Raw genomic sequence first — 24,901 nt, forward strand, 5'->3', positions numbered from 1 at the left:
TAAAGACTGTAAATTAACAAAAGAATTGAAAGGAACCTTAATAAATCAAATAAAAATTCTGTTCCCAGTTGTGATGATGCACTCCAGTCCCTCTGGCCTCCAGTGCTGACTCTTTCCTTATTACAGTCTTACCACTAGCACTCCTGGCTGGCCTTCCACATACTACCCTATGTAAACTTGAGGTCATCCAAAACTCAGCAGCCCATGTCCTAACTTGCACCAAGTCCCGCTCATCCATCAACTCCCGCGCTCGCTGACCTACATTGGCTCCCGGTTAAGCAACACCTCGATTTCAAAATTCTCATCCAGGTTTCCAAATCCCTCCATGGCCTCGCTTCTCCCTATCTCTCTAATTTTCTCCAGCCCCACAATAATCCCCACCCCCCAAGAGATGTCTGTGCTCCTCAAATTCTGCCCTCTTGAGCATCCCTGATTATAATCGCTCAATCATTGGTGGGCGTCCCTTCAGCTGCCTAGGCCCCAAGCTCTGGAACCCCCTCCCTAAACCTCGCCTCTCCTCTCTTTCCTCCTTTAAGACGTTCCTTAAAACCTACCTTTTTGACCAAGCTTTTGGTAATTTACCGTAATTTCTTCTTATGCAGTTCAGTGTCAAATTTATTTGTTTTGTCTTAACTCCTGTGAAGCACCTTGCGACATTTTACTACAGTATAGGCACTATATAAGTACAAGTTGTTGTACTGGCTATAGGCAATTTAAAACAAAAACAGAAAAATGTGGGAAATCAACCCTTCATCATCGACTGAAACATTAACTCTGTTTCTCTCTCCACAGATACTGCCTGACCTGCTGAGATTTCCAGCATTTTCTGTTTTAATTTTAGATTCCATCATCTGCCGTATTTGGCTTTTGTCTTGCCAATTTAAAGTTGAGCTTGCGGTTCCCTTTTCAAAGAGGGCGCAACCAATAAAGACTGCAAATTTAAAAAGAAATTCAAAGGAAAACTTAACACATCAAAATTAAAGTGCAAATTTAAAAAAAACAAATTAAAAGGAAAACTTAACAAACCCAAATTCTATTGCCGGCTATGATGAGGCACTCCAGTCTCCCCTCCCTCCGCTTGGCCTCCTGTGCTGCAACCATTCTTGTGACCATGCTGGGAGAGACAGGAAGGGCAGTGTCCCCGGAAGCGAGGGCCGGCGCGCGCGCGGCGTCGGGAGTGAGGTCACGGTGAAAGTGCTCTATGCCGCGGAGCGGGGCGACCAGATCTCGCGAGAGGGAGGGAGGAGGGAGGAGGGAGGAGAGAGATTTGTAGCGACGCTGTTTCCGCTTCCGCTTTTTCCCAGTATGCTCTCTCGAGGAGACGGGAATGGCGGAGTATGGCAGCATCCTCACCCCGGCGGCGCTCGGCCTCAACGCCGCCGGCCCCAAGGTGGAAGCTTTCGCCGACGCGCTGCAGAGGGCGCGGCAGGTAAAAAAAAAAACCCACACCACACCACACCACACTCACACTCACAACAAGAACCCAACAAATAAAAAGCAAGAGCTGGATCCCGGCTTTGGTGTGTGTGTGTGTGTGTGTGTGTGTGTGGCGGTGGCCTGAGAGCGGGAGTGGAGGCGGTTCAGGGGGGTGGTGGGGTTGAGCGAGAGAGAGAGAGCGAAGCCTCTTGTGGCGGGCCCGGCACCGCCTCCATTTGCAGCCCCCCACCCCCTCTTCCTCACTGCTTTTTCCAAAGGGGGGTTTGCAAGACACATGGCGCCCGAGGCCTAGGCTGCTCTCTGCTTCGGCCTCAGCCGCGCACTTCTCCAGAAACCCACCCACCCCCAGAGCTTTACTCTTTCACAAATCTCCTTCCTCCCTCCCTCACCCCAGGATCAAGCGCAATCTCAGCACCTTGAGCCTGCCACACTCCCAAAGCTCCCAACGTCAGGGCGTTAAATCCACTACACACCCGTGCTGTCAGAATTCTGCCTCAAGATTTTAAATCTCACACACCTGCATATATATGTAGGGAGAGTGTTTCAAACTTCAACTGGGCTTTTATCATCACAGAAAGCCTGCACTGCTGACCGTATGTTACAGGTGTCCTAATCCTCTAGTCTCCTTTATCTCTGCAATAAAGCACTTATAACCCCACACGTCTATCTAAACATGCAGTGGTTTCGTAGTTTTTGCTGCAGCTGGGTTGTATCCGAGGTGAAAACATTTTGTTTCATCTTGGTGAACTTGACATTCTATCAAGGGCCCCAGCCACGGTATATCTGTCCATGCATTGTGCAACCTTCTTGAAATTTTGTTTGAATTTCAATCTAGGTGCATCGGGTTTTGTGTGCCTAGAAATCCTGTATAAAGCAGGGGAAGAAAGTTTAAAATCAGTCTTCTTGTAAGGAAGCGAAAGCTTGAGTTATTGGGGTGGTGGGAATGGGAGATTGAATATTCTGCGCTTGATAGTAATTCTCCCGAGCTTTTGACATTGGTGCAAGGCAAATTTAGGACTGGCGTCCTTCATACTTCATGATCAAAACTTAGGATGGACTCTTGGATGGACTAATACAGACATATGCCGTGTGGTTATTTGCAGCATCTGGACACTTTGAAGGGGGAGCTGTGTTTTCTGGCTGGATAAGCTAAGCTTGGCCGAATGGGTTTCCATATTTTGTGACACAATTTAATAATGAGATCATTAAATGAGTGGAGGATCACTTAATGTATAAGATTAGCACATCTGTCACTTTTAAAATTAGTATCTCCGAGCTTAATGGGCAGGATTACACATGGCAAGCCTTAAGTTTTGAAAAGATATTTTATATGGGTGAGCTGTGATTTAGTTCCTTAATATAAGATAGGCTTGATTTCCCTGTAGTGTGGAGACTTAAACCAGCAGCATCATTTCTAGAGATCCAGCAACAGAGGCAAATTTCTAAATCTATGCCAAGCCACAGTCGCTTTGTGCTGTATTTTCTGGTGTTTTATAAATTGTTGGGTTGAAAGATTCCAAAACCCAGACTTCTCCAAACTGTTAAAGCAGTGGAAATCTCACTGATGCCATTCTGGAATCCCTGTCCTAACTTTTGAAAGAAAGTTTCAGATACCAAAAGAAAAACAATGCTATCATAGTATATATAGCAGCAGAAGTAACATGCCAGGAAGTTGTCAAATAGAGAGAACTACTGACATCTGGTGATTTGAACAGAAACTTAAAGTCCTAACGGACCTCCAGGATCCCATCGTGAACCCCTTGGCGATGAGGGAGTAGTTTGAAAGCATATGCTTTAACAAAGTTATTGTGTTGAACGACAGTGACTCTTCCACCCCCATTCCCCCCACCACATATTCAACAGTTCATCAATTATTTATGTACTAAAGGGCTAACGCATCACAGGGACCATTACTGGTTAAATAAATCTGCAGAGCAAAATGGCTCCCCTAATATTTTGTGCAAATGATGAACAGTGAATAATTGGGAGTGATTGCAAGGTTCCAATTTTATTTCAGACAATTACATATGACATTGCCGGAATTCTCTCGGTATTGTTTTTGATAGCCCTGATTTGAAAAAAAACACATTTTAGGCGGTGAATTTAAAGGAAGAATACCTATTCTTATGGGCTCGTATGAGTGGTCTCAATTGAATTTGAGATTAGGCCCCAGCTTTGATATACCTGGTACCTGTAATTCCATTTTTAAAAAATAACTTGTGTAATCTGTTGCCTATTTGCCAACAAAAAGAGGAATGATATTTTGTGTCTCAAGATATAAGATTTATAGTATCTCACAATACTATTCACCCTCTGCTTTTGGCATCATTTCCACAGGCAGGGTCATTATAAGCTATATGCAAGATCCATTCTTAAAACCAATAACCGACTGCGGTGTATTTGCCATTGTCCTGATGTACGAGTTTGCCACCTGGTCCCGAGGATGTTGTCTGACTGTTGCCATGTAGTGGTTCCCTGGTACCTCTTCTATTGAGACCCTATATGGAATGTATGGCTTCCCTGGCATCTGGTGTTGATCACTTGATTTAAACTCATAGTGCATATGTCATATGGAGCACACAAGTCAGCAGTCACTGCAGCAAAAGAAAACCAGGCCCCAAAGCCCTGCTCCAACTCACCAAATACTTATTTTGGAGTAATCAAAAGCTGTAATTTCCTTGAGCTCAGAAGGTAGGTTATAATCAAATTGAAATGTCAAATGTCATCTGACCTCCTGCCACCCTGATGAGAATCATTGCCTTTCAATCGCATTCATAATATCCATTATTTTTTCGTCATTTCGTTGCAGTTTAGTATACTCCTTGCATATACATTGTATCACTTGCAGTCGATACAAGTTGTCTAATTGGAGGGTCATTTTGCTCCTGTTGGGGACAAATGTAGTGATGATTGCGTTGTTGGTTTTGCATGTTTAGTGTTTCAAAATCCACTAATGCCCTTACTAATAGTGTTCACTAGTAGCGGGATGCTCTTAATCTATGCTTGATTGGGGATTGGTCCAGTTCGACTTGCTGCTGCTGTGTAAAGGAGCTGGTTTATGGATTAGAGCTAGACTTGGCAGAGACTGTGAAGTCTTGTTTTATTTTTGCTTCATTGACCAAACCAAGAACAATCTTTAAAAGTAAACAGTTTGAGTTTCAGTTAATTTAGTTCCAGTACTTACTAGCGTATTATTGCATATTCAGTGTTGTCACTAAGCTTAATTCGTGTACAGATACAAATAAAATATAGACAAACTGTATTAATGTGCCATAATGCTGTCTATCTTTATTCATGACCTTAAATTGTATTTACTGCTGCTGGGCCTGTCATTACTAGTAGTTTGCTGTAGTATTCTATATCTCAAAATGTTCTATCCAGACCATATCGAACATGGTTCTCTATAGTGGACATTGCCCATGAAGTGTGAAACAGTGAAATCTCTCGCCTCGCCATCTGCTTGACTAAAAGAGTTTAAGGCACTGCTGTTTGTGGGGCATTTTCAGTGGTGCTTCGAGCTGCATTGGACTACTCCATGTACCAACACATTGCTCGTTTTGTGCCTTGAATATTGGAGTACGCTCAGTTCTATAGATTCAAGAGTTGTGTTTTTCTATTTAAGAACTTTTCGGGTGATCCAAAATAGGGAAAGTTGCATTTCCCCATGTATCTAAACAATGTTTGCTTAAAAAGGACCTATATGTTAAACCAGTACCGTACATGTTATGAAGTTAATGTTCAAAGGCTACATTCTTTTAATGCAATCGCGGTTTGACCTTGTATGTAACTGCTGTAGCATAATATTTTTAAAAAACTACTTTTTGGCAATTATATTGATGTATTTTCTATCTATACACTATATTCTGATACAAGTATGGGTGATGCAACTTTAATTTGGAACTTGGCATTGGAGTAATGGTCAGGCGTTGGCCAGCATTCTACTTCCACACTGGTTCTACTGTTAATGCAGCTAGAATTCCTACCACTGTGAAAACTCTGCAGGCTTGGATATTGGGTGTATGATGTCTCTCTCTATTTCTTCCCCTCCGCTCCCTTTTCTTTCCTAATAGTGCCGGCACAAGATGGGGTACAGTGTCTGAGCGTTCTGTTGTACTTCATCCAAGTTACCAAACTCTACCCATGGGCCTTGGCAGGTACTGCCACTGTTGGACATATCGCCGCTGTATTCAATTCGGTCCTTACTGGTGTCCACATATCCCGATTTTCCAGTCGGGATCATTGGGCAGACAGTAAGCACGTGCAGGATCCCCTTGCTGTTTCTTCCTTTCTCTCTGGCACTAGGACACACAGACCATTTATGGCACCTTGGCTAACACCAGCGAACTCAACACTGACCAAACCTGGAGTTTTTCTAATATAACTGAGTTGGAATGATGGGTGGAATTCAGATCATAAGTCACTTCAGCTTTGCAGTCATTGGGGCTGCACCACCTGTATTCAGCAGCAGCGGTTTGAAAGCTGTGTCGGGGATTGGATGGTTTATCCCTTTGCTCCTCTGATGGTGCACTTTCCCTTCCTTGGTCTTCCCCAACGGGTCCTGGAATTGGGAGATGGGGCACCATAAAAACCCGATCTGTTTTAATATGACAACTCAATGTGTAGGCTCACTCGTGACATGGGTGGCATAATTCACAAGTCGCGCAGTGTTTTTCATTTTTTTTCTATGCCCTGAATGGCCTCCCAGACTAATTGAAAGAAAGACTTGGATTTATATAGCGCCTTTCATGACCACTAGATGTCTCAAAGCGCTTTACAGCCAATGAAGTACTTTTGGAGCGCAGTCACTGTTGTAATGGCTCAATGTGACAATGCGTACGGCGCAAGAAAGATTTAAAACTTTTTTTAAAATTACAAATTTGGCATTTATTTGCAAGCACTTCATCAGATGAGTCGTGCTGTTGTTATGGAGAATTCCAACTCGGTGTCTTACCTGTGATGGAACGGGGGAAGAGAGATAAGGGAGCACTTGGTGTATGCTCTCGGTGATGTGATTGCACAAGATCTTTAATTCTGCAATGTCTTCACAGAATTTTGGATCGTAAAGAGACTGATTTGACTCGACTGGTCTGCAATACTTCATGGCACTGATGATTGACTAGTAGGCTGCCTATTAATGGTAATTGGAATGGAAGATACGTTATTCGGAACAGGGATTCTTCCCGCTCGGCTTCAGATGAATCAGTGTGCCAGTCCCCTCATGGGCAGGGTGCTCACAGATGGGTGGACAGAGGAAACGTTACAAGGACACCCTCAAAGTCTCCCTGATAAAGAGCGACATTCCCACTGACACCTGGGAGTCCCTGGCCAAAGACTGCCCTAAGTGGAGAAAGTGCATCTGGGGGAGGAGGGGGGGGGCGGTGCTGAGCGCCTCGTGCCTCAGCGCCGAGAGCGTGCAGAAGTCAGGCGCAGGCAGTGGAAAGAACGTGTGGCAAACCTGTCTCACCCACCCTTTTCCTCGGCGACTGTCTGTCCCATCTGTGACAGAGTCTGTGGCTCTCGTATTGGACTGTTCAGTTACCAAATAACTCATTTCAGGAGTGGAAGCAAGTCTTCCTCGATTCTGAGTGCCTACAATGACGATGAGAATTGGGAGGCTTACCAGTGCTGCATGCTGTGTGTAGCTGGAACAGCTTCAGCAGTACCCCTCCCAACACTAAGTTGCTATCTCTTAGCCGTGTCTTGCTGCTAGCTTCTTTTCGACATGAGTAAGTGGGTCTGTCTCTGAAGGGTGTGTGTACACTTGTGTGTAGGTTGGCAGCACTCTCTCCTCTGAGTCAGAAGGTTGTAGGTTCAAGTCCCACTCCGGGGTCTTGAGCACAAAAATCTAGGCTGTCACCATAGTGCAGTACTGAGGGAGTGCTGCCCTGTCAGAGGTGCCATCTTTCGGCTGAGACATTAGACCGAGACCCCGTCTGCTCTCTCAGATGGATGTAAAAGATCCCATGTCACTATTTCGAAGAAGAGCAGGGGAGTTATCCCCGGTGTCCTGGCCAATATTTATCCCTCAATCAACATAACAAAAATAGATTATCTGGTCATTATCACATTGCTGTTTGTGGGAGCTTGCTGTGCGCAATTTGCCACGTTTCCTACATTACAACAGTGACTACAGTTCATAAGTACTTCATTGGCTGTAAAGCGCTTTGGGTCGTCCTGAGGCTGTTAAAGGTGCAATATAAATGCAAGTCTTTCCTTCTCCATTTTGGGCAAAGAACCTATCTGAATATTTTAGTAACTTGGTTAGGAGATAGTTGAACCTGGTTATGGGTCTCTCTGCACATCACACTCCCAGCTGATCCACAATAGACAGATGTTCTGGCCTTTAATGGACCCTTAAATGCTGCACTAGTTAAATAATTTCAGACGAGGTATTGGTAAACCTCACTTTTACAAAGTAATTATTAGAAGTTAATTCAATTCCTTAATATTCTCTGTAGTAGCTAAGTAATGATTTTCTAAACCATTTTCTTGGGTCACAGTTGTGGAGTATAGCTCCCTCTAATCTGTCCTTTTTTTGAAGTGTGGTCCCTGTTCTAATGTTGGGAACGCAGCTGCTAAATTGTGCACTGCAAGCTCCCACAAACAGCAGTGTGATAATGACCAGCTAATTTCTTTCTTTTCAGTGATGTTGATCAGGAAGGCAAATGGAATGTTGGCCTTTATTGCAAGGGGGATAGAGTATAAAAGTAGGGAAGTCCTGCTACAACTGTACAGGGCGTTGGTGAGACCACATCTGGAATACTGCGTGCAGTTTTGGTCTCTCTTTAAGGAGGGATATACTTGCTTTGGAGGCAGTTCAGAGAAGGTTCACGAGGTTGATTCCTGAGATGAAGATTGGGCCTATACTCATTGGAGTTTAGAAGAATGAGAGGTGATCTTATTGAAATGTATAAAATTCTGAGGGGACTTGACAGGGTAGATGCAGAGAGGATGTTTCCCCTCGTGAGGGAATCTAGAACTAGAGGGCATAATTTCAGAATAAGGGGTCGCCCATTTAAAACAGAAATGAGGAGGAATTTCTTCTGAGGGTCGGGAATCTTTGGAATTCTCTACCCCAGAGAGCTGTGGCGGCTGATTCTTTGAATATATTTAAGGTGGAGATAGACAGATTTTTGAATGATAGGGGAATCGAGGGTTATGGGGAGCGGGCAGGGAAGTGGAGTTGAGACCAAGATCAGATCTGACATGATCTTATTGAATAGTAAAGCAGGCTCAAGGGGTCAAATGGCCGCCTACTGCTCCTCTTTCTTATGATTGAGGGCGAAGTGTTGGCCAGGACACGGGATAACTCCCCTGCTGCCTTTCGAAATACTGCCGTAGGATCTTTTACATCCACCTGAGAGATCAGACGGGCCCGCGGTTTATCGTCTCATCCAAAAGGCGACACCTCCGACAGTGCAGCACTCCCTCAGCACTGCACTGGAGTGGCAGCCTAGATTTTTGTGCTCAAGTCTCAGGAGTGGGACTTGAACCCACTACCTTCTGACTCAGGCAAGTGTGCTACCCACTGAGCCACAGCTGGCACCGTGACCAGGTCTGTACAGCTCAAACTCTTTGCATAGGATCCTTGTACTGAGTGAGCAGGGCATGAAACCAGGTCTGAGGTGGCAGTGCAGTGTGCTAATGCAGCATCGTCCCAAGAAAAATAAAATCTCATTCATGCGGATGACAAAATAAAACTTTTAGACTGAGCAGATTCAGAATCCAGTTCACTTGACAAGGTAAAGAATCACACCCTTGCAGCTGTGGCACACAGATGTTGTGCAGTAAGGGGAGAATTAGCTGCAATATTTTCTTTGTACTTACCGGATCAAGACAGAATAAATCTACCTCGTGACCTTCCTAGAATATTGCAAGCAATAGATATACGAGTGACATCAGGGCTTTAATCTCCTTTTAGGATTCAGATGGTAGCTACAAATGGTTTTAATGATTCCATCCAGATTCCTTCAGGTGATGACAGTATATATATTTGTGCGTATGTATATATTTCTGTATGTGTGTATATATATATATATATATATGTGTGTGTGTGTATTCCACGTAGAGAGAGGTCCTGTGGGAAGAAGGAAGGAGGACAGGAGTATGTTTGAGTTTGTGTGTGTGTATTGGCACATGCAGCAGAGCCTGGTCTCCAGTCGTCTTGGATCCCCTCGCCACTGGACCCAGACCTTGCTCCGTCAAGCCCGTGTGGTGGCTGGTGTGCAACGGGCACTCCACGTTCAAAGAATTCACGCACAGGCATCTTCCACCGTTTAAAATGAGTTCATCAGTCAGCTGAGTACTCATTTTAAGTGTGGCAGCAAGTCATCCTCGACCCCGAGGGACTGCCTATGATGATATAGATATATATATATATATATAGTACCTGTATATAAAAAATAGTGTATATTGTGCATATACTGGTATTTCCCCATACATATTCTTTCTTAAGATCACATCATAATCACAACTCCTTTGGTGTGGATATCGTATCACATTACATAGAATCTTGACTATTACCTAGATAAAAATATGCGACCAGCAGAAACAAAAAAAAATTAAAGCTTCTCCCCATAAGCTGTGCAGTATGTATTATGACATATAACTAATACCCATCTTAAGCTTTCTCAATGGCTTGGTGTATTTATCCAATAAGGAAAATTAGTTTCCGTATCCTGGGTGAGGGGTGGGAGTGGGAACAGTTAGATCTCCAAATCTTATTTGCTTAGCACTGATCGCTGCTGGAGGTATGTATGTATGGACATTTTTTTTAGACCAGGATCAGTGATGTGCATTGTCTTCTGGGGTCAAACAGCCTACTGATGCTGCTGTCAAGGGCTCTCTTGAGTAATTGTTACTGGAGGTGCCAGTGGAACTGCGCCCTATTCAAGAAGCCACCACCTTTGGTAGAGAGGTGAAGGGCAAAAGCTTTCCCTGTAAAAACTCGGCTGCCCGTGTCCTAACTCGCACCAAGTCCCACTCATGCATCACCCCTGTGCTCGCTGACCTACATTGGCTTCCAGTTCAGCAGCGTCTCGATTTCAAAATTCACATCCTTATTTTCAAATCCCTCCCTGTCTCCTGTAATCTCCTCCATCCCCACAACCCCGAGATGTCTGCGCTCTTCTAATTCTGTCCTCTTGAGCATCCCTGATTATAATTGCTCCACCATTGGTGGCCGTGCCTTCTATTGCCTGGGCCCTAAGCTCTGGAATTCCCTGCCTAAACCTCTCAGCCTCTCTACCTCTCTTTCCTTCTTCAGGATGCTGCTTAAAACCTACCTCTTTGACCAAGCCCTGCGCTAATTTCTACTTGTACACTTGGTGTCTAATTTTTATCTCATAATGCTCCTGTGAAGCGCCTTGGGACATTTCACTGCGTTAAAAGCACTATATAAATACAAGTTGTTGTATATTGTGATAAATCACACAAGGCCATAAGACTGAAATCTGATCTCTGTTTTGGTGATGGCAATAATCCCCATTGTTGTGATGTCTCAACTCAGTCTATTGCTATCATGCAGTCTCCATTCTTAAAAGGATTTGGTTATTGTAGATGGTTTTGCTTGCTGCATTCTGGAAGCTGATGCTGTGGAATCAAATGTTTTCCTTTTTTGCTTCCGGCAGTATCAGCCCACTTCCCAGTCATGTCCTGAATGGGCCTGAGTGCTCGAACACTCTCCCAGCTTTGGGCCACGTAGCCCAGCCTTTCCTACATTCGCGTGACCTTGAAATTAAGGTGGTATGTGGCCTATACCAAAGAATTGGGTATCTATTCGCAGCTAGCTTGAGTGTAAGTTGATCAAAATTGGGCTTTATTGTAAAGATTTACACCAATGCATGAATGTCCCAAGAATGAAAGCTTTGCACTATAGGGTTATTGCGCCTTGACTTCCATCTCGCACACAATCATTTCCAGCTTTCTTTCAGCGCAACTGACCGGAATTGGTTCGCTTTGTGTGTCATTTTGTGCTGTGTCACTGCTGAAGCTTCATTTAAGATACTTGTCAGCTTGCCTGTGGTCAGGTAGAACTGGGATTGTAAGGTGAAATGATAGCTTAGTCCTTCAGTTGGTATCTTAACATTAATGCTTGATTCAGCAGTCATATATTCAATTAAATGGAGTTTGTAATACTAAATGACAGTAAAGATATGCAAGGTGTCTTTTAAAATTAGAAGGAGCCTGCCCTGGACCTGCCCAGTTAAATCTCTACTCTGGCATTTTATTAGGAGGGCTTTCTTTAGCTGGCTGGCTTACACTAACTGAAGAAAAGTGTCCATTTGGTTTCTCCTATATGTGTTTATGAGAATGAGAAACATACAAAATTCTTACAGGGCTTGACAGGGTAGATGCAGGGAGGATGTTTCCCCTGGCTGAGGAGTCTAGAACCAGGGGTCACAGTCTCAGAATAAGGGGTCGGCCATTTAGGACTGAGATGAGGAGAAACTTCTTCACTTAGAGGGCAGTGAATCTTTAGAATTCTCTACCCCAGAGGCTAAGTCGTTGAGTATATTCAAGACAGAGGTGGATAGATTTGGGGATATTAAGGAAATCAAGGGATATGGGGATAGAGCAGGAAAGTGCAGTTGAGGTCGAAGATCAGCCATGATCTCATTGAATGGTGGAGTAGTCTCGAGAGGCCGAATGGCCTGCTCCTAATTCTTATGTTCTTATGCTATCTCTACCGCTGAAGAATTAATTCTTGGACATTAATTCATCCGGAATAGATCCGAGACCAGGATTAATGGTGAGTCTGGCTAGTATAGTGACAAATGACCAGAAGAGACAAGGTTGTGGATATCTGGCAGGTTGTGGATATCTGGCAGGTTGTGGCAGGTCCTAGCATCAACGTGGGAAAGTTTTCAAATAAGTTTTATCCTCTTTCTAGACGGTGTACTCTTAATTACCAATATTCTTAGCATTCCTCAATCTAAGTTCTCTGCTTTAATTGCTCCATATTAGGGGATGAATAGTAATTAAACTGTCAAGCATTTGAATTATTCGCAGTTCAAAGGGGAAATTGCTGTGCTGAAGTGACATACCTTTGTGTATCTTCTGACATTTGCATTGGTAGCGCTGCTGCACGCAATTGTTTATTCTTCATAAACCATCACTTCCTTCTGAATCATACATGTGACCGATCAGCCTGCACTTGTGGAAAATTGTTTATTGAAGGAAGAATTGTTCCCTTCATAATCTTGGAAACTTCAAAATTGATCCAGGGAAATGTTTCATTTTTGATGGCTCAAATACCATAAGGCACAAGATAGAAATGAAGTGAGGAGTAAGAGAAGCAGACAGGCTTTTAGTGGACAGTTTGCATAGATTCAAGAGGCAACTGGACATACTTCATTGGCTGTAAAGTGTTTTGAGACATCTGGTGGTCATGAAAGGTGCTATATAAATGCAAGTCTTTCTATTTCTGAACAAGATAGAGAAGATTTGTAATTGGGGTTATTGGTGTCAAACATTGGCTTTTGTGCCCAATGGACATTCCCTGTTCCAACAGATTTTTTACCAGCTCCACTGTTGCCCCATTGAGATGTTTATTTTTTCCTTGGTCCAGTTATGTGCCTCTTTGTTCCTCATGCAGGTACCGGTGAGAGAATTTTGCTTTTCTGACATTAAACTATGTGGGAACATTTTGAGAAGCAAACGAAGGCTCCAAACTGACCTTGAGGGAGGTAATTTGAGGTTTCTTGATGGATGACTAGCATTTTTTTTTATTCATTCCTGGGATGTAGGCATCGCTGGCAAGGCCAGCATTTATTGCCCATCCCTAATTGCCCTTGAGAAGGTGGTGGTGAGCTGCCATTTCAGAGGGCAGTTAAGAGTCAACCACTGCTGTGGGTCTGGAGTGACATATTACATAGAATCCTATGTAATTTGTAACTCCAGACCCACAGCAATATGGTTGATCCTTAACTGCCCTCTGAAATGGCGGCTCTCCACATATAGGCCAGACCAGATGGATTTTTTATGACAATCCGGTAGTTTCATGGTCATCATTACTGATGCTAGCTTTTTATTCCAGATTTATTTAATTAACTGAATTTAAATTCCCCAGCTGCCATGGTGGCATTTGAAATCATGTCTCTGGATCATTGGTCCAGTAATATAATCACTATGCTAGCTATCGTTTCCACTTTCTCATGTTATTTCACATGTAAGTGAAAGATGACAGTTCGTTACGGTAGTATTTAAAGTTTCCCCGTAAGCTTATAATATAGAAGCTGCGACACAAAGCTTTGTTGGATTGTTCGGGTATCTGATTTCAGAATGTAATTTTTGAAGTTTGTCACTTTTACTGCCATGTAGATGTCTATTGCAATGCAGCAAATACCGTACAGTGTAACGCACCATTACCAAGAGATTTTTGGAATCACAGATCGAAGGGTCAGAATGAAGACTGATTGTACAACTGCTGTGACCTGAGCTTTGTCTTGTTTTGTTTGGGCTGATTTTCCTTACGCAGTGCCATTTGTTTTTTTTCACACACGTGACTCGGTTTCTCCAATCGATGGTCTTTCACCCTCCACCCCCAATGAATTCCAGTTTGTCCAAAACTCTGCAGTCTGTACTCTCTCCCGCACCAAGTCATGCTAGGCTATCCCCAAAACACCCTTGTCCTCATTCATTGGATCCCAGTCTCCCAAAGCTTCAGATTTTTAATTCCTGTCAGTCTTTAAATCCCTCACAAGGCCTTGACCATCCCAATCTGTAACCTCCACTAGCTTCAAAATCCCTTCCCTGAACACCATGGCCAGAAATTGCGGTCGGAGGCTTCCTGCGGCCGACGCCTCCGATCGGAAAAAACATTCCGAAACATAGCCTGCGGTCCGAGGCCTTTATACGCAGTCCAGCGTATGGGCTCTCACATCCCAGGAACTTAAGCGCAACCTGGGATCCTGTGGGCCTGGGGCACCGATGACCATGGAGTATTCTCATTGATGATAATGGTGAGTTCTGTTTGTATGAGCTCCTATTATTATCAATGAAAATCTCCCCAAAGCACGAACACACAACAAAATAAATAAAAAAAAAAAAAACACCTCACATATTTAAAATTAATTGAAATTGAATGTTTTAGACAAAAAATGTTTGAGTTTGTTTTAAAATATATTACTAGGGGTAAAAATAAACTTGCCTTAATGGACAGGGTTTTTAATCTAAAAATTAGTGATAAAATTAAAATTTTCCATCTTATGCTGGTAAAAAGCAGGCTTGAAGAGTTTGAAGGGCATTCGCTGGGCAAATAGTCCAAATCCCTGCACGTGAATGACCTTCTCCCGGGGATGCGTGCGCTCCTGTCAAAATAAATCTTGACTGTACGTAAATTCTGGTTCTCAGTGCCTGTGTATCGCGCCCCAAGAACCGGCCCTTGTGAGGTGTGTACATCCTATGCACCCGGAGAGGCCGCAATTTACGGCCCATCCTCCACCTAACTTTGGCCTTTTGTGCACCCCCCTCCCTTCACCCTACCATTCACACAAAGGGTAGTGGAAATCTGGCTATTCCTTTCTCAAAAAGCTGGTGAGTCTAAATTGAAAATTTCAAAACTGAGATTAATTAGTAAAGATATTAAGGAATATGGAATCAAGCCGGTTAAATGGAGTTGCGATACAAATCAGCCATGAATGGTGAAACAGGCTCGAGGGGCAGAATGGCCTACTCCTGTTCCTATGTTCCATTGATGGCCAGGTCCCACTCTAAACTCGGGCCTCCTACAAGATCTAATTGAAACCCACTCCCTTGGCCAAGCTTTTAATCACCCCATCTAATCATTGTTTTGGCTTGTTGTCTGTTTTGTGCAGCCCCTGAGAAATGCCTTGGGAGGTTGCTATGTTAAAGGTGCTATCTTATTGACACAAATTCTGTGTCTATCTCTCTCTCGCCTTCCCCCTGCATATCTGTGGGGAAAGTATCGTATCAAAAGTGTCATGTTTCTAATATGCGCTGTTTTGAGACCCGCAATTTTGGAACTCCGTATTTGTGAACTCCTGATCAAGGCTGCGATATAATTTGAAAATATGAAGAGAAATGTTATTATGTTCAAACTGCCTGAAAATATTTTTTGATAAGTGAAAGATACGAGCTTTGTTATTTGCTACAGTTTTTTGTTGATGTGGTTTGTCTCCGGTTGGGACAAGGTTGGGGCTTGGATCTTCCATCCCAGGGTCAGGTCATATTCTGAGTTCACACTCCAGTGCATTCCTGACGAGTCCTTCATTGTCAGAGGGGCTGTTTTCTGGATGGGACTTGAAGCCTAGGTTTGTTGCTAATTCTGATTGTTCTGGTGGACATTAAAGATTCCATGACTAGTGTTGCCTCTAGGTCTTGCAGTAATGGGAATGATCCTGTGCAGGCCGCTCACCAGCTTTTGCGTTGTAAATACAGCCCGTGCGCAGAAATTTAAAGGGGCCGTGCAGTGAAAGAAATGGATACAGCGCGGCTTACAGGGAACATTGCCCATGACACTATTTGAAGAAGAGCAGGGAGTACTGATGTGCTAGTCAAACATTCCTCGCTCAACCAATCTGGTAATTCATCTCATGATTGAGAGGTTGCTGTGTGCAAAATGGCTATATTTTTCTACATAAGTCAAAGTTAATAGTCAGCTGTGGCTCAGTGGGAAGCTCACTCGCCTCAGCCAGCAGATTGTGGGTTCAAATCCCACTCCAGGGACTTGAGCACATAAATCTAGGCAGACACTCCCAGTGCAGTGCTGAGGGAGCGCTGCAATGCCGGAGGTGCCGTCGTTTGGATGAGACGTTCAACCAAGGCCACGTCCGACCTTTCAGGTGAATGTAACAGATCCCGTGGCACTATTTCGAAGAAGAGCAGGGGAGTTATCCCTGGTGTCCTGGGCCAATATTTATCCCTCAATCAACATAACAAAAATCGTTTATCTGGTCATTATCACATTGATGTTTGTGGGAGCTTGCTCTGTGCAAATTGGCTGCCACGTTTTTGGAGTGACTGCACTCCAAAAGTATCTCATCAGCTGTAAAGCGCATTGTGACACCCGGAGGTTGTGAAAGGCGCTATATAAATGTAAGGCTTTTTCTTTTTCAGTGTGATGGATGCATTATAACTGGAAGTATGTTTGTTAAAGCAACTTTTAGTACTTGGTGGAATACATCAATGGTTTTACAGTGGGAGTTGCAGACAGAGTGAAGAGGGCCCATGTCCTTTTAGTGCAGGTTTAGGATATGAGGAAGGTTTCCGAAGCTTTCATACCAGGGGGCTTTTTGTATTCATGTGTTCCTTATGCTTTAAGATTTTGTTACTGGAATCCTTCAATTTTAATACCCTTTTCTTTCAATGCGCCTGTTTTTACTCGGCTCCTGTTTTAGATAACTTTGTGTAAAATAATGGAGGAAAGGGGAAAGGAAATTGCTTGGGGACAAAGTAAACGGAGCGAGTGAAAAGAGAGAGAGAGAGAGAGAGAGTGGAAGAAAAGTTCCAAAGTGAATGGAATCTGGTCTATCTTCTGTACCACAGAATGAGAGAGGCAGGTCTGTATACCTCGGACCTCGATTTCTCACGGCGAACTTTTGAATTTCATTCACAGGAAAGTACCCAGAGGCCAAGTGCTTACCTGCTCGGGGAGAGTGGGTAGATCGAAGGGAGAGCCATAAGAACATAAGAAATAGGAGCAGGAGTAGGCTATTCGGCCCCTCGAGCCTGCTCCACCATTCAATGAGATCATGGCTGATCTTCTACCTCAACTCCACCTTCCCATTATCCACCATATCCCTTGATTTGCTTAATATCCAAAAATCTATCGATCTCTGCCTTGAATATACAGGCACCTGTCTAGAACATACTTCCCTGCCTCTGAGCAGCTGGCTTTAGAGAAGATGTTGGGAGCTGGAAGCTGCTCCGTGTCCTGTCCTCTTAGAGCTTGGGTGGGAGAACAATGGTAGAACATTTCTTGGGGGTGAAACTTGAAGCATTCCTTTTGTTTTGGTACCTCTATTTAAAAAAAAAATGGAGCTGTTTGGTTAACTTCTCAAACATGCATACAGTGGCACAAAAATCAAATGAGAAATGGTACAAGAGAAGTTATCTTCAACAGCATTGTATTCCCTTTTGTGAAATGGAGTACCTTGTTAATTTCTATTGCAGTTCAGTGGCTTTTTTGTCCGTGTCAGCTGTGGCTCAGTGGGCAGCGGTCTCGCCTCAGAAGGTTGTGGCTTCAAGTCCCACTCCAGGGACTTGAACACATAAAGCTAGGCTGATACTCAGTGCAGCGCTCCCTCAGCACTGCACTATCGGAGGTGCCGTCTTTCGGATGAAACGTTCAACCGAGGTCCCATTCGCTCTCAAGTAGACGTAAAAGATCCCATGGCAATATTTTGAAGAAGAGCAGGGGAGTTATCCCCGATGTCCTCGCCAATATTTATCCTTCAATTAACATTTAAAAAAAAAAAGATTTTCTGGTCATTGTCACATTGCTGTTTGTAAGAGCTTGCTGTGCGCAAATTGGCTGCCTCGTTTCCGACAGGATGTTTCCACTGATGGGGAGATTAGAACTAGAGGGCATGATCTTAGAATAAGGGGCTGCCCATTTAAAACAGAGATGAGGAGAAATTTCTTCTCTTGAGGGTTGTAAATCTTTGGAATTCGCCATCTCTGATAGCTGTGGGAGCTGGGACATTGAATAAATTTGAGACAGAAATAGAGAGTTTCTTAAACAATAAGGGGTTATGGGGAGTGGGTGGGGAAGTGGAGCGGAGTCCATGATCAGATCAGCCATGATCTTATTGAATGGCGGAGCAGGCTCGAGGTGCCGTATGGCCTACTCCTGTTCCTATTTCTTATGTTCTTATTACAACAGTGACTACACTTCAAATGTACTTCATTGGCTGTAAAGCACTTTGAGACATCCGGTGGTCGTGAAACGCTCTATATAAATCCAAGTCTTTTTTTGCTGCAGTCCCAATGCTGCCTAGTGCAAGTTCTTTGAGCCCTGCAATCCAATGCTGGGTCAGTTGTAACACTGGCTCAGAATTGTACTTTCCAAATGCCAGCCTAGCAATATTTCCATCAGTGTGTGAAGAATGAGTTGAATCTGTGCTGGAAAGAATGTATTAATCCGGTTGGTTGTCCTACCAAGCTTGCTTGCTGCCTGCCTCTGCCAGATCCAGCCACCTTCTGGGTGAATTATTTCACCTCGTTCTTAATCAGTTAGCTAAGATTAAGCCCCAAGATGAGCAAAAGCTCCACCTGACTAAGCAATCAGTTCTCTGCAAATTATTGTACAGGTAGAAAGCTCCTCACTATTTGTCTCTGCCTCTCTCTCAACACAATCAGAGTCCACTAAAGGTAAAAAAAAAGTTTAAACACAACCTGTGCAAATATTTTGTTTACCTTACTTTGAGCATTGCCCAATTTGGAAAGCGTCAAAACTTCTGCTTGTATTTATATCTGTCACGTGCCCTGTAAGCTGATATCTTAGTAACATAGCACCATCACTCAGTAGGACGTCAAGTTCCTGTTTATTGCTACTCCCTACCAGTAACGAGTGGAGCAGATAGCACATTGTGCTTGCTGTACAGAGTTGTTGAGAGACATCGTGAGAAAAATTCCTGTTCACCTAACACAGTTTGTGTTTTTAAGTCGAGCATTCAAGGTGGGTTAGAAGGCAATTACTTAAAGATTCTGATGAACATTTAAAGGTAACTGTCAAATGTTTACTAATAGTTGGGCTGATACCTGTTTGTCGTGAAGCTGATTTTTGTCTTGCATGCTATTTTAATATATTTTGGAATATAATATTTACTTTAACAGTTTAGTTTCAATGTAAAATTGTGCATCCACAGTATAGCAATCTGTGAATTAGTGAAGACTAATCGATGTTGATGGGTGTAAAAGTTGATGGTTTGTAGATAAATCATAGGCTCTGTAATGTGATTTTTATAGATATTGTGACTTTATTTTTTTTTGAAGATCGCTGATCACCAGGGTGTATCTGTATCCGGGGGGGCGGGGGGGTAGTGGGTACTCACTGAGGTTGTTTTCTGTTTCGAGCAGCAAATGCTGATATGCATTTGGTGGCTTTATGATGACCAGGGTAAGTGGTCTGTGGTGGAAAGTGATTTGTTATCTCTCAAGTTCACTCAGAAACTGCCACTTTCACTGTCTCCGGGCCTTTGTTTTTACAAAATTGTGGTCACTGACAGCAAATTGCTCAAGTTTGAGGGATTTGTCATGGGATGCTAAGCTGTGACAAGTCATTTGCCCTAATTACAGCTATACAAAATGTGTGTGTGTGTGTGTGTATATGTATATATATATATATATATATAATATATAAAATGAAATGTGCAGATGTAAATTATTGATTATGCATGTATATATAGATGGTCTGTAGATTTGGATGGTCTGTGTTTTTAGTGCTGTTGCTTCATTGGTAGATAAACCTATTTCAACGCCAAGATCTGTTGGCATCAGTGACTTGAGGTATATGCAATTCAATGGAAATATTGGTTTGAACTTTACATGGCCTGCAGACTTCCATGCTATGTACCTGAATGACCCACGAAGACTTGGATGACCCTGCTATAGATATTGTTGCTCTCTTTCCCCCCTCTCTCTCTCTCTCTCTCTCTCTCAAAATGGTATGAAGAAGGATTTCCAGCTGGCTTGGCAAGTCTTGCAAACTTAAGCTGGAAAGTGAAGTTGAGGCCAAGATCAGATCAGCCATGATTTTATTGAATGGCGGAGCAGGCGCGAGAGGCCAATTGGCCTACTCTTGCTTCTATTTCTTATGTTCTTGTGTAAGTTGCTGCAGAGTGAGAGAATATTGTAGACGGCGAGGAGTTGAGGGGGAACACATTCCACAAAAAAGACCATTATGAAGATCTTTCTTAGGAGTGGATTAGAGTGGGTTGTGGACATGTGCTTTCTTGCCTCACATTTAAAAATATGAATAAGATACCTGATCTGTGAGGGACGTTATGAAGTCTGAGGCAGGTGGAGGACTATATGCAGAAATGGCGCAGGCTACATTAGAACCCTGGTATAGAAAGAAAGAGTTGCATATATTTGGCGTCCTTCACGACCACCGGACGTTCCACGGTGCTTTACAGCCAATGAAGTACTTTTGACGTGTTGCGTCATTGTTTGCCACGTTTCCTACATTACAACAATGTGCTCACCGCAAGCTCCCACAAACAGCAATGTGAAAATGACCAGATAATCTGTTTGTGATGTTTGAGGGATAAATATTGGTCAGGACTCCCCTGCTCTTCGAAATAATGCGGTGGGATCTTTAGTGGATGGGGCCATGGTTTAACGTCTCATCCAAAAGATGGCACTCCGACAGTGCAGCACTCCCTCAGCACTACACTGGAGTGTCAGCCTAGATTTATGTGCTCAAGTCTCCGGAGTGGGACTTGAACCCACAACCTTCTGACTCCGAGGCGAGGAGGCTACCTATGATCTTAGTTCCACCTGAATTTTGTTGTCACTGCTTTTGGAACCACTGTCCACATTTCTGTTTAAATTCCCAGCCAGGTGTGAAAGGAGGAATACCTTAAGTTTTTTGGGGTCAGGTAATATTTATCTGCTAATATGTTGAAATATGCCATGTTTACACTTGTGGAAAATACTGTGCCTACTGCGTAGTTTGGAAAATGTAAAATTAATTTTATAAGGATTGTTTCAAGTACAAAGAAAGTTCCAGCATTCCCTTATTGGCACGGAGCTGTCAGGATATGACTGACCATTTTAAATCTTCCTAAGTGAGATTAGTTGCTTCATTTCCAGGGTCACCTTACCGTGCATTTCCTTGAGTCACACAGCTGGTGTGAATATTTAGCTCAGTGACTGATAGAAACTCACAAGAAACCCTGATTGCCCTTAACAAAATTGAAACAGTAGCCCATAGTTGGAGAGAGCAGTTGATGCCCCCATATTATGATCATCTTGGTATGCGATGACACTAGTTTATCTTGTCGAAAATACTATTCTTCCTGAATCAAACCACCTTTAATCCAGCAAACTGGCCATATAATTTTTTTTTAACAACCCACATTTTTGCTGAACTGGATTATTACAATTAATTGCATGCATGAAATGTCTGAAAATTGTTGGGGTTTATGGAGCCAATTATACTCCAGATACACCTGTAGAGTGGGGCATGGTGTTGGCAGACCTCCGTGTCCCATTCTGCCCAGGGTCAGTTGTACATGTGTTTGTAGCATCATCAGCTCTCTAACATTAAGAATGAAACAAAATAAGTTTGTATAGTTCCCAGAGGTATGGTAGCATAGTGGTTATGTTACTGGACTAGTAATCCAGAGGTCTGAACTAATGATCTGAAGACGTGAATTCAAATCCCACCACAGCAGCTGGGAGAATTTAAATTAATGAAATAAATCTGGAATTTAAAAGCTAGTATTAGTAATGATCATGAAACTACCGTTTTGTCAGAAAAATCCATCTGGTTCACTCATGTCCTTTTTGGGAAGGAAATCTGCCGCCCATACCCGGTCTGGCCTATATGTGACTCCAGACCCACAGCAATGTGGTTGACTCTTAACTGCCCTCTGAAATGGCCGAGAGAGCCGCTCAGTTGTACCAAACCGCTACAGCAAAGTCAGCACTGTGGGAGCACCTTCACCACATGGACTGCAGCGGTTTAAGTAGGCGGATCACCACTACCACTTCGAGGGCAATCTGGGATGGGCAATATATGTCCACATCCAGTGAACGAATAAAAAAAAAAATGGCCCAATAGAATAGTGTCTAATTTGCACTCAATATTCTCCATAGTAGAAAAGCAACGTACTGCGGGTGCTGGAAATCTGAAATAAAACAGAAAATGCTGGAAATATTCAGGTATTCTCACCACAGCTGCTGCCTGACCTGAGTATTTCCAGCATTTCCTGTTTTTATTTCAAATCTCCTCGTGTGGCTCAGATTAGAGGAGAATCTCAGTGGCAGGGAGATTGAATTTGCCATAGATTTTGTTTTGTACATTGCGGTTCTCTTGGTAGTTCCAGTAAGTTTCAAACCAGCATGATTATGGAGTGGATGTAGGAGCTGAAAACTGAAATCTGGCAAGATTCCATCCATGGCCCCTTGCTATTCCTAGTCAACATGCATCAATATGAGCTTTACCCTATCTGGAATATGCTGATATCTAGCTCAACTACCTTATCATAATCTATCATAACTGTCAGCTGTGACTCAGTGGGTAGCACACCCACCTCTGTCGGAAGGTTGTGGATTCAAGTCCCACTCCAGAGCCTTGAGCACACAATTCAGGCTGACACTCCAGTGCAGTGCTGAGGGTCTTCTGCACTGTCGGAGGTGTCATCTTTCCAATGTGACTTTAAACCGAGGCCCCGTCTGTCTCTCGGGTAGACGTAAAAGATCCCATGACACTATTTCGAAGAAGTTCGTTCTGATATCCTGGCTAATATTTATCCCTCAACCAACATCATTGAAACAGATTATCTGGTCGTCATCACGTTGCTGTTTGTGGGAGCTTGCTGTGCGCAATTTGGTTTCTGCGTTTCCAACAGTAACTACGCTTGAAATGTTCTTCTTTGGCTGTAAAGTGTGTTAGGACTTCCTGAGATCGTGAAAGGCTATATAAATGCAAGATTTGCTTTTATAACCCCCTCCATAACTATCACTGTGCTACTGTCCGACATTAAGTCATGGATGAATCAAGCTTTCTATGTCTTAACATTGGGAAGACTAAAGCTGCCACTCCCAGCAGAAACTTTGCATCCTAGTCTCCATTTCTAACCTTTGGTGTCCTGTTTGACCCGAGCTTCCTCTGGGAGATGGGACATGTGCTGTGCGAACCCCTGACCTGTATTTTTAAAAACTCACTGCACTCTGGAATGGTTCCTGCAGATTTAAAGGAGGCTAATGTTGTTCCCATTTTTTTTAAAAAGGTGACCAGACAGACCCAGGTAACTATAGGCCCAATAGTGTAACATCAATAATGGGTAAGATGTTCAAAGGAATCATAAGGGATGCAATATATGAATACTTGGATAGGGAGAGACATATTAGGGACACTCAATATGGCTTCATAAAAAAAAAAAAGAGGTCAGGTCTTACAAATCTAATTGTATTTTTTTGAAGAAGTTACAAAGTTGGTGGATGAAGGAAGTCCAGTAGATATTGTCGACTTAGATTTCCAAAAAGCTTTTGATAAGGTACCGCATAAGAAGCTTCTCTAAGAGGCTTCTCTCTAAGATCAGAGCCTCTGGTATTACTGGTAATATATTGAGTTGGATTCAGAACTGGCTGGCAGGACGCAGGCAACAAGTAGTTATAGATGGATTTGGATCAGTTTGGAGACCGGTCACCAGCGGTGTCCTGCAGGGATCAGTGTTGGGACTGTTGCTTTTTACTATTTTTATTAATGATCTGGATTTAGGGATTGGGGCCACACTTTGCAGATGATATCAAGATCTGTGCGAGTGTTAGAACTGTAGAAGATGCTTGTCTGCTTCAGGCAGATCTTAATGTGTTGGGAGATTGAGTTCAAAATGATAAGTGCAGTGTTATGCATGTGGGCAGGGCAAATGCACAACATTCATACAGCCGTCAGGGAAAGGCATTAAAGATGGTGGAGATAGAAAGAGATTTGGGCATTCCAGTGCATACATCCTTAAAGGCACATGAGCAATGCCATGTAGCGATAGCTAGAGCAAATAGAGTGTTGGGTGTATCCATAGAACAATTGAGTATAAGACGAAGCGTACTGCCTTGTCCTTGTGCAAGATCTTAGGCAGGCTGCACTTGGGATACTGTGTCCAGTTTTGGCCTCCTCACATGATGGGTGATAGTGAGGCTCTGGAAAGGATGCAGAAGAGGGCCACTCGACTAATCCAAGACTAAAGAATCTTCGTTATCGAGATAGGCTAAAAGAGTTGGGACTCTATATCTTAGAGCAGTGTAGACTTAGGGGGATCTGATTGAGGTTTATAAGATAATGAAGGGAATAGACGATGTTCCAACTGACAGTTTATTTCAATTAAATAGGTTAGGCAGGACCAGGGTCACAAATTTAAGTTGTATAAGGCTAGATCTAGGTCAGACATCAGGCGGTGGTTCTTTTCCCAGAGAATAGTAGGTCTCTGGAACAAGCTGCTGTTTCGTGTGGTGGATGCAGACTCGCTGAATTCCTTCAAACGAAAGCTGGATTTGTTTCAGGCTGTGGCGGAGATGAACTCTGACAGAAGGTAAGCACTGCAGGGAATTCAAGACCAGAGTGATCTCCTCGACTAGTTTCAATCGCCTGGATAGGTCGGAGAGGAATTTCCCAGATTTTTATTTTCCCAAATTGGCCTGTTTTAAATCTTTTTTTGCTTCTCCCAGGAGATCACATGGTTTCAGGTGGATGGAGTGTATATGTTGCGATACACAAGGTATCGCAATTGTGAGAGACAGGCTCGATGGGCCAAATGATCTTAACCTGTCTGTC

General features: G+C 43.3%; 1 protein-coding gene across 6 annotated transcripts in view; it reads left to right on the forward strand.

Annotated features, from left to right (window-relative positions):
* Positions 1-1,287: 1,287 nt before the first annotated feature.
* fubp3 (far upstream element (FUSE) binding protein 3) overlaps positions 1,288-24,901 on the forward strand; it is a 131,120-nt gene continuing 107,506 nt past the window's right edge. For 3 of the 6 annotated variants that reach the window (XM_070863789.1, XM_070863790.1, XM_070863791.1), the window contains exon 1: positions 1,289-1,429. In XM_070863789.1, coding sequence (XP_070719890.1) covers positions 1,328-1,429 — 102 coding nt within the window. In that variant the 5' untranslated portion in view covers positions 1,289-1,327. Of the gene's footprint in view, positions 1,430-18,952; positions 19,125-24,901 lie in introns of those variants that run through there. The other 3 variants (XM_070863787.1, XM_070863788.1, XM_070863792.1) reach the window with 2 other exon arrangements.

This window comes from Pristiophorus japonicus, chromosome 20 (assembly GCF_044704955.1).
Source record: "Pristiophorus japonicus isolate sPriJap1 chromosome 20, sPriJap1.hap1, whole genome shotgun sequence".
Taxonomy (NCBI): Eukaryota; Metazoa; Chordata; class Chondrichthyes; family Pristiophoridae; genus Pristiophorus; species Pristiophorus japonicus.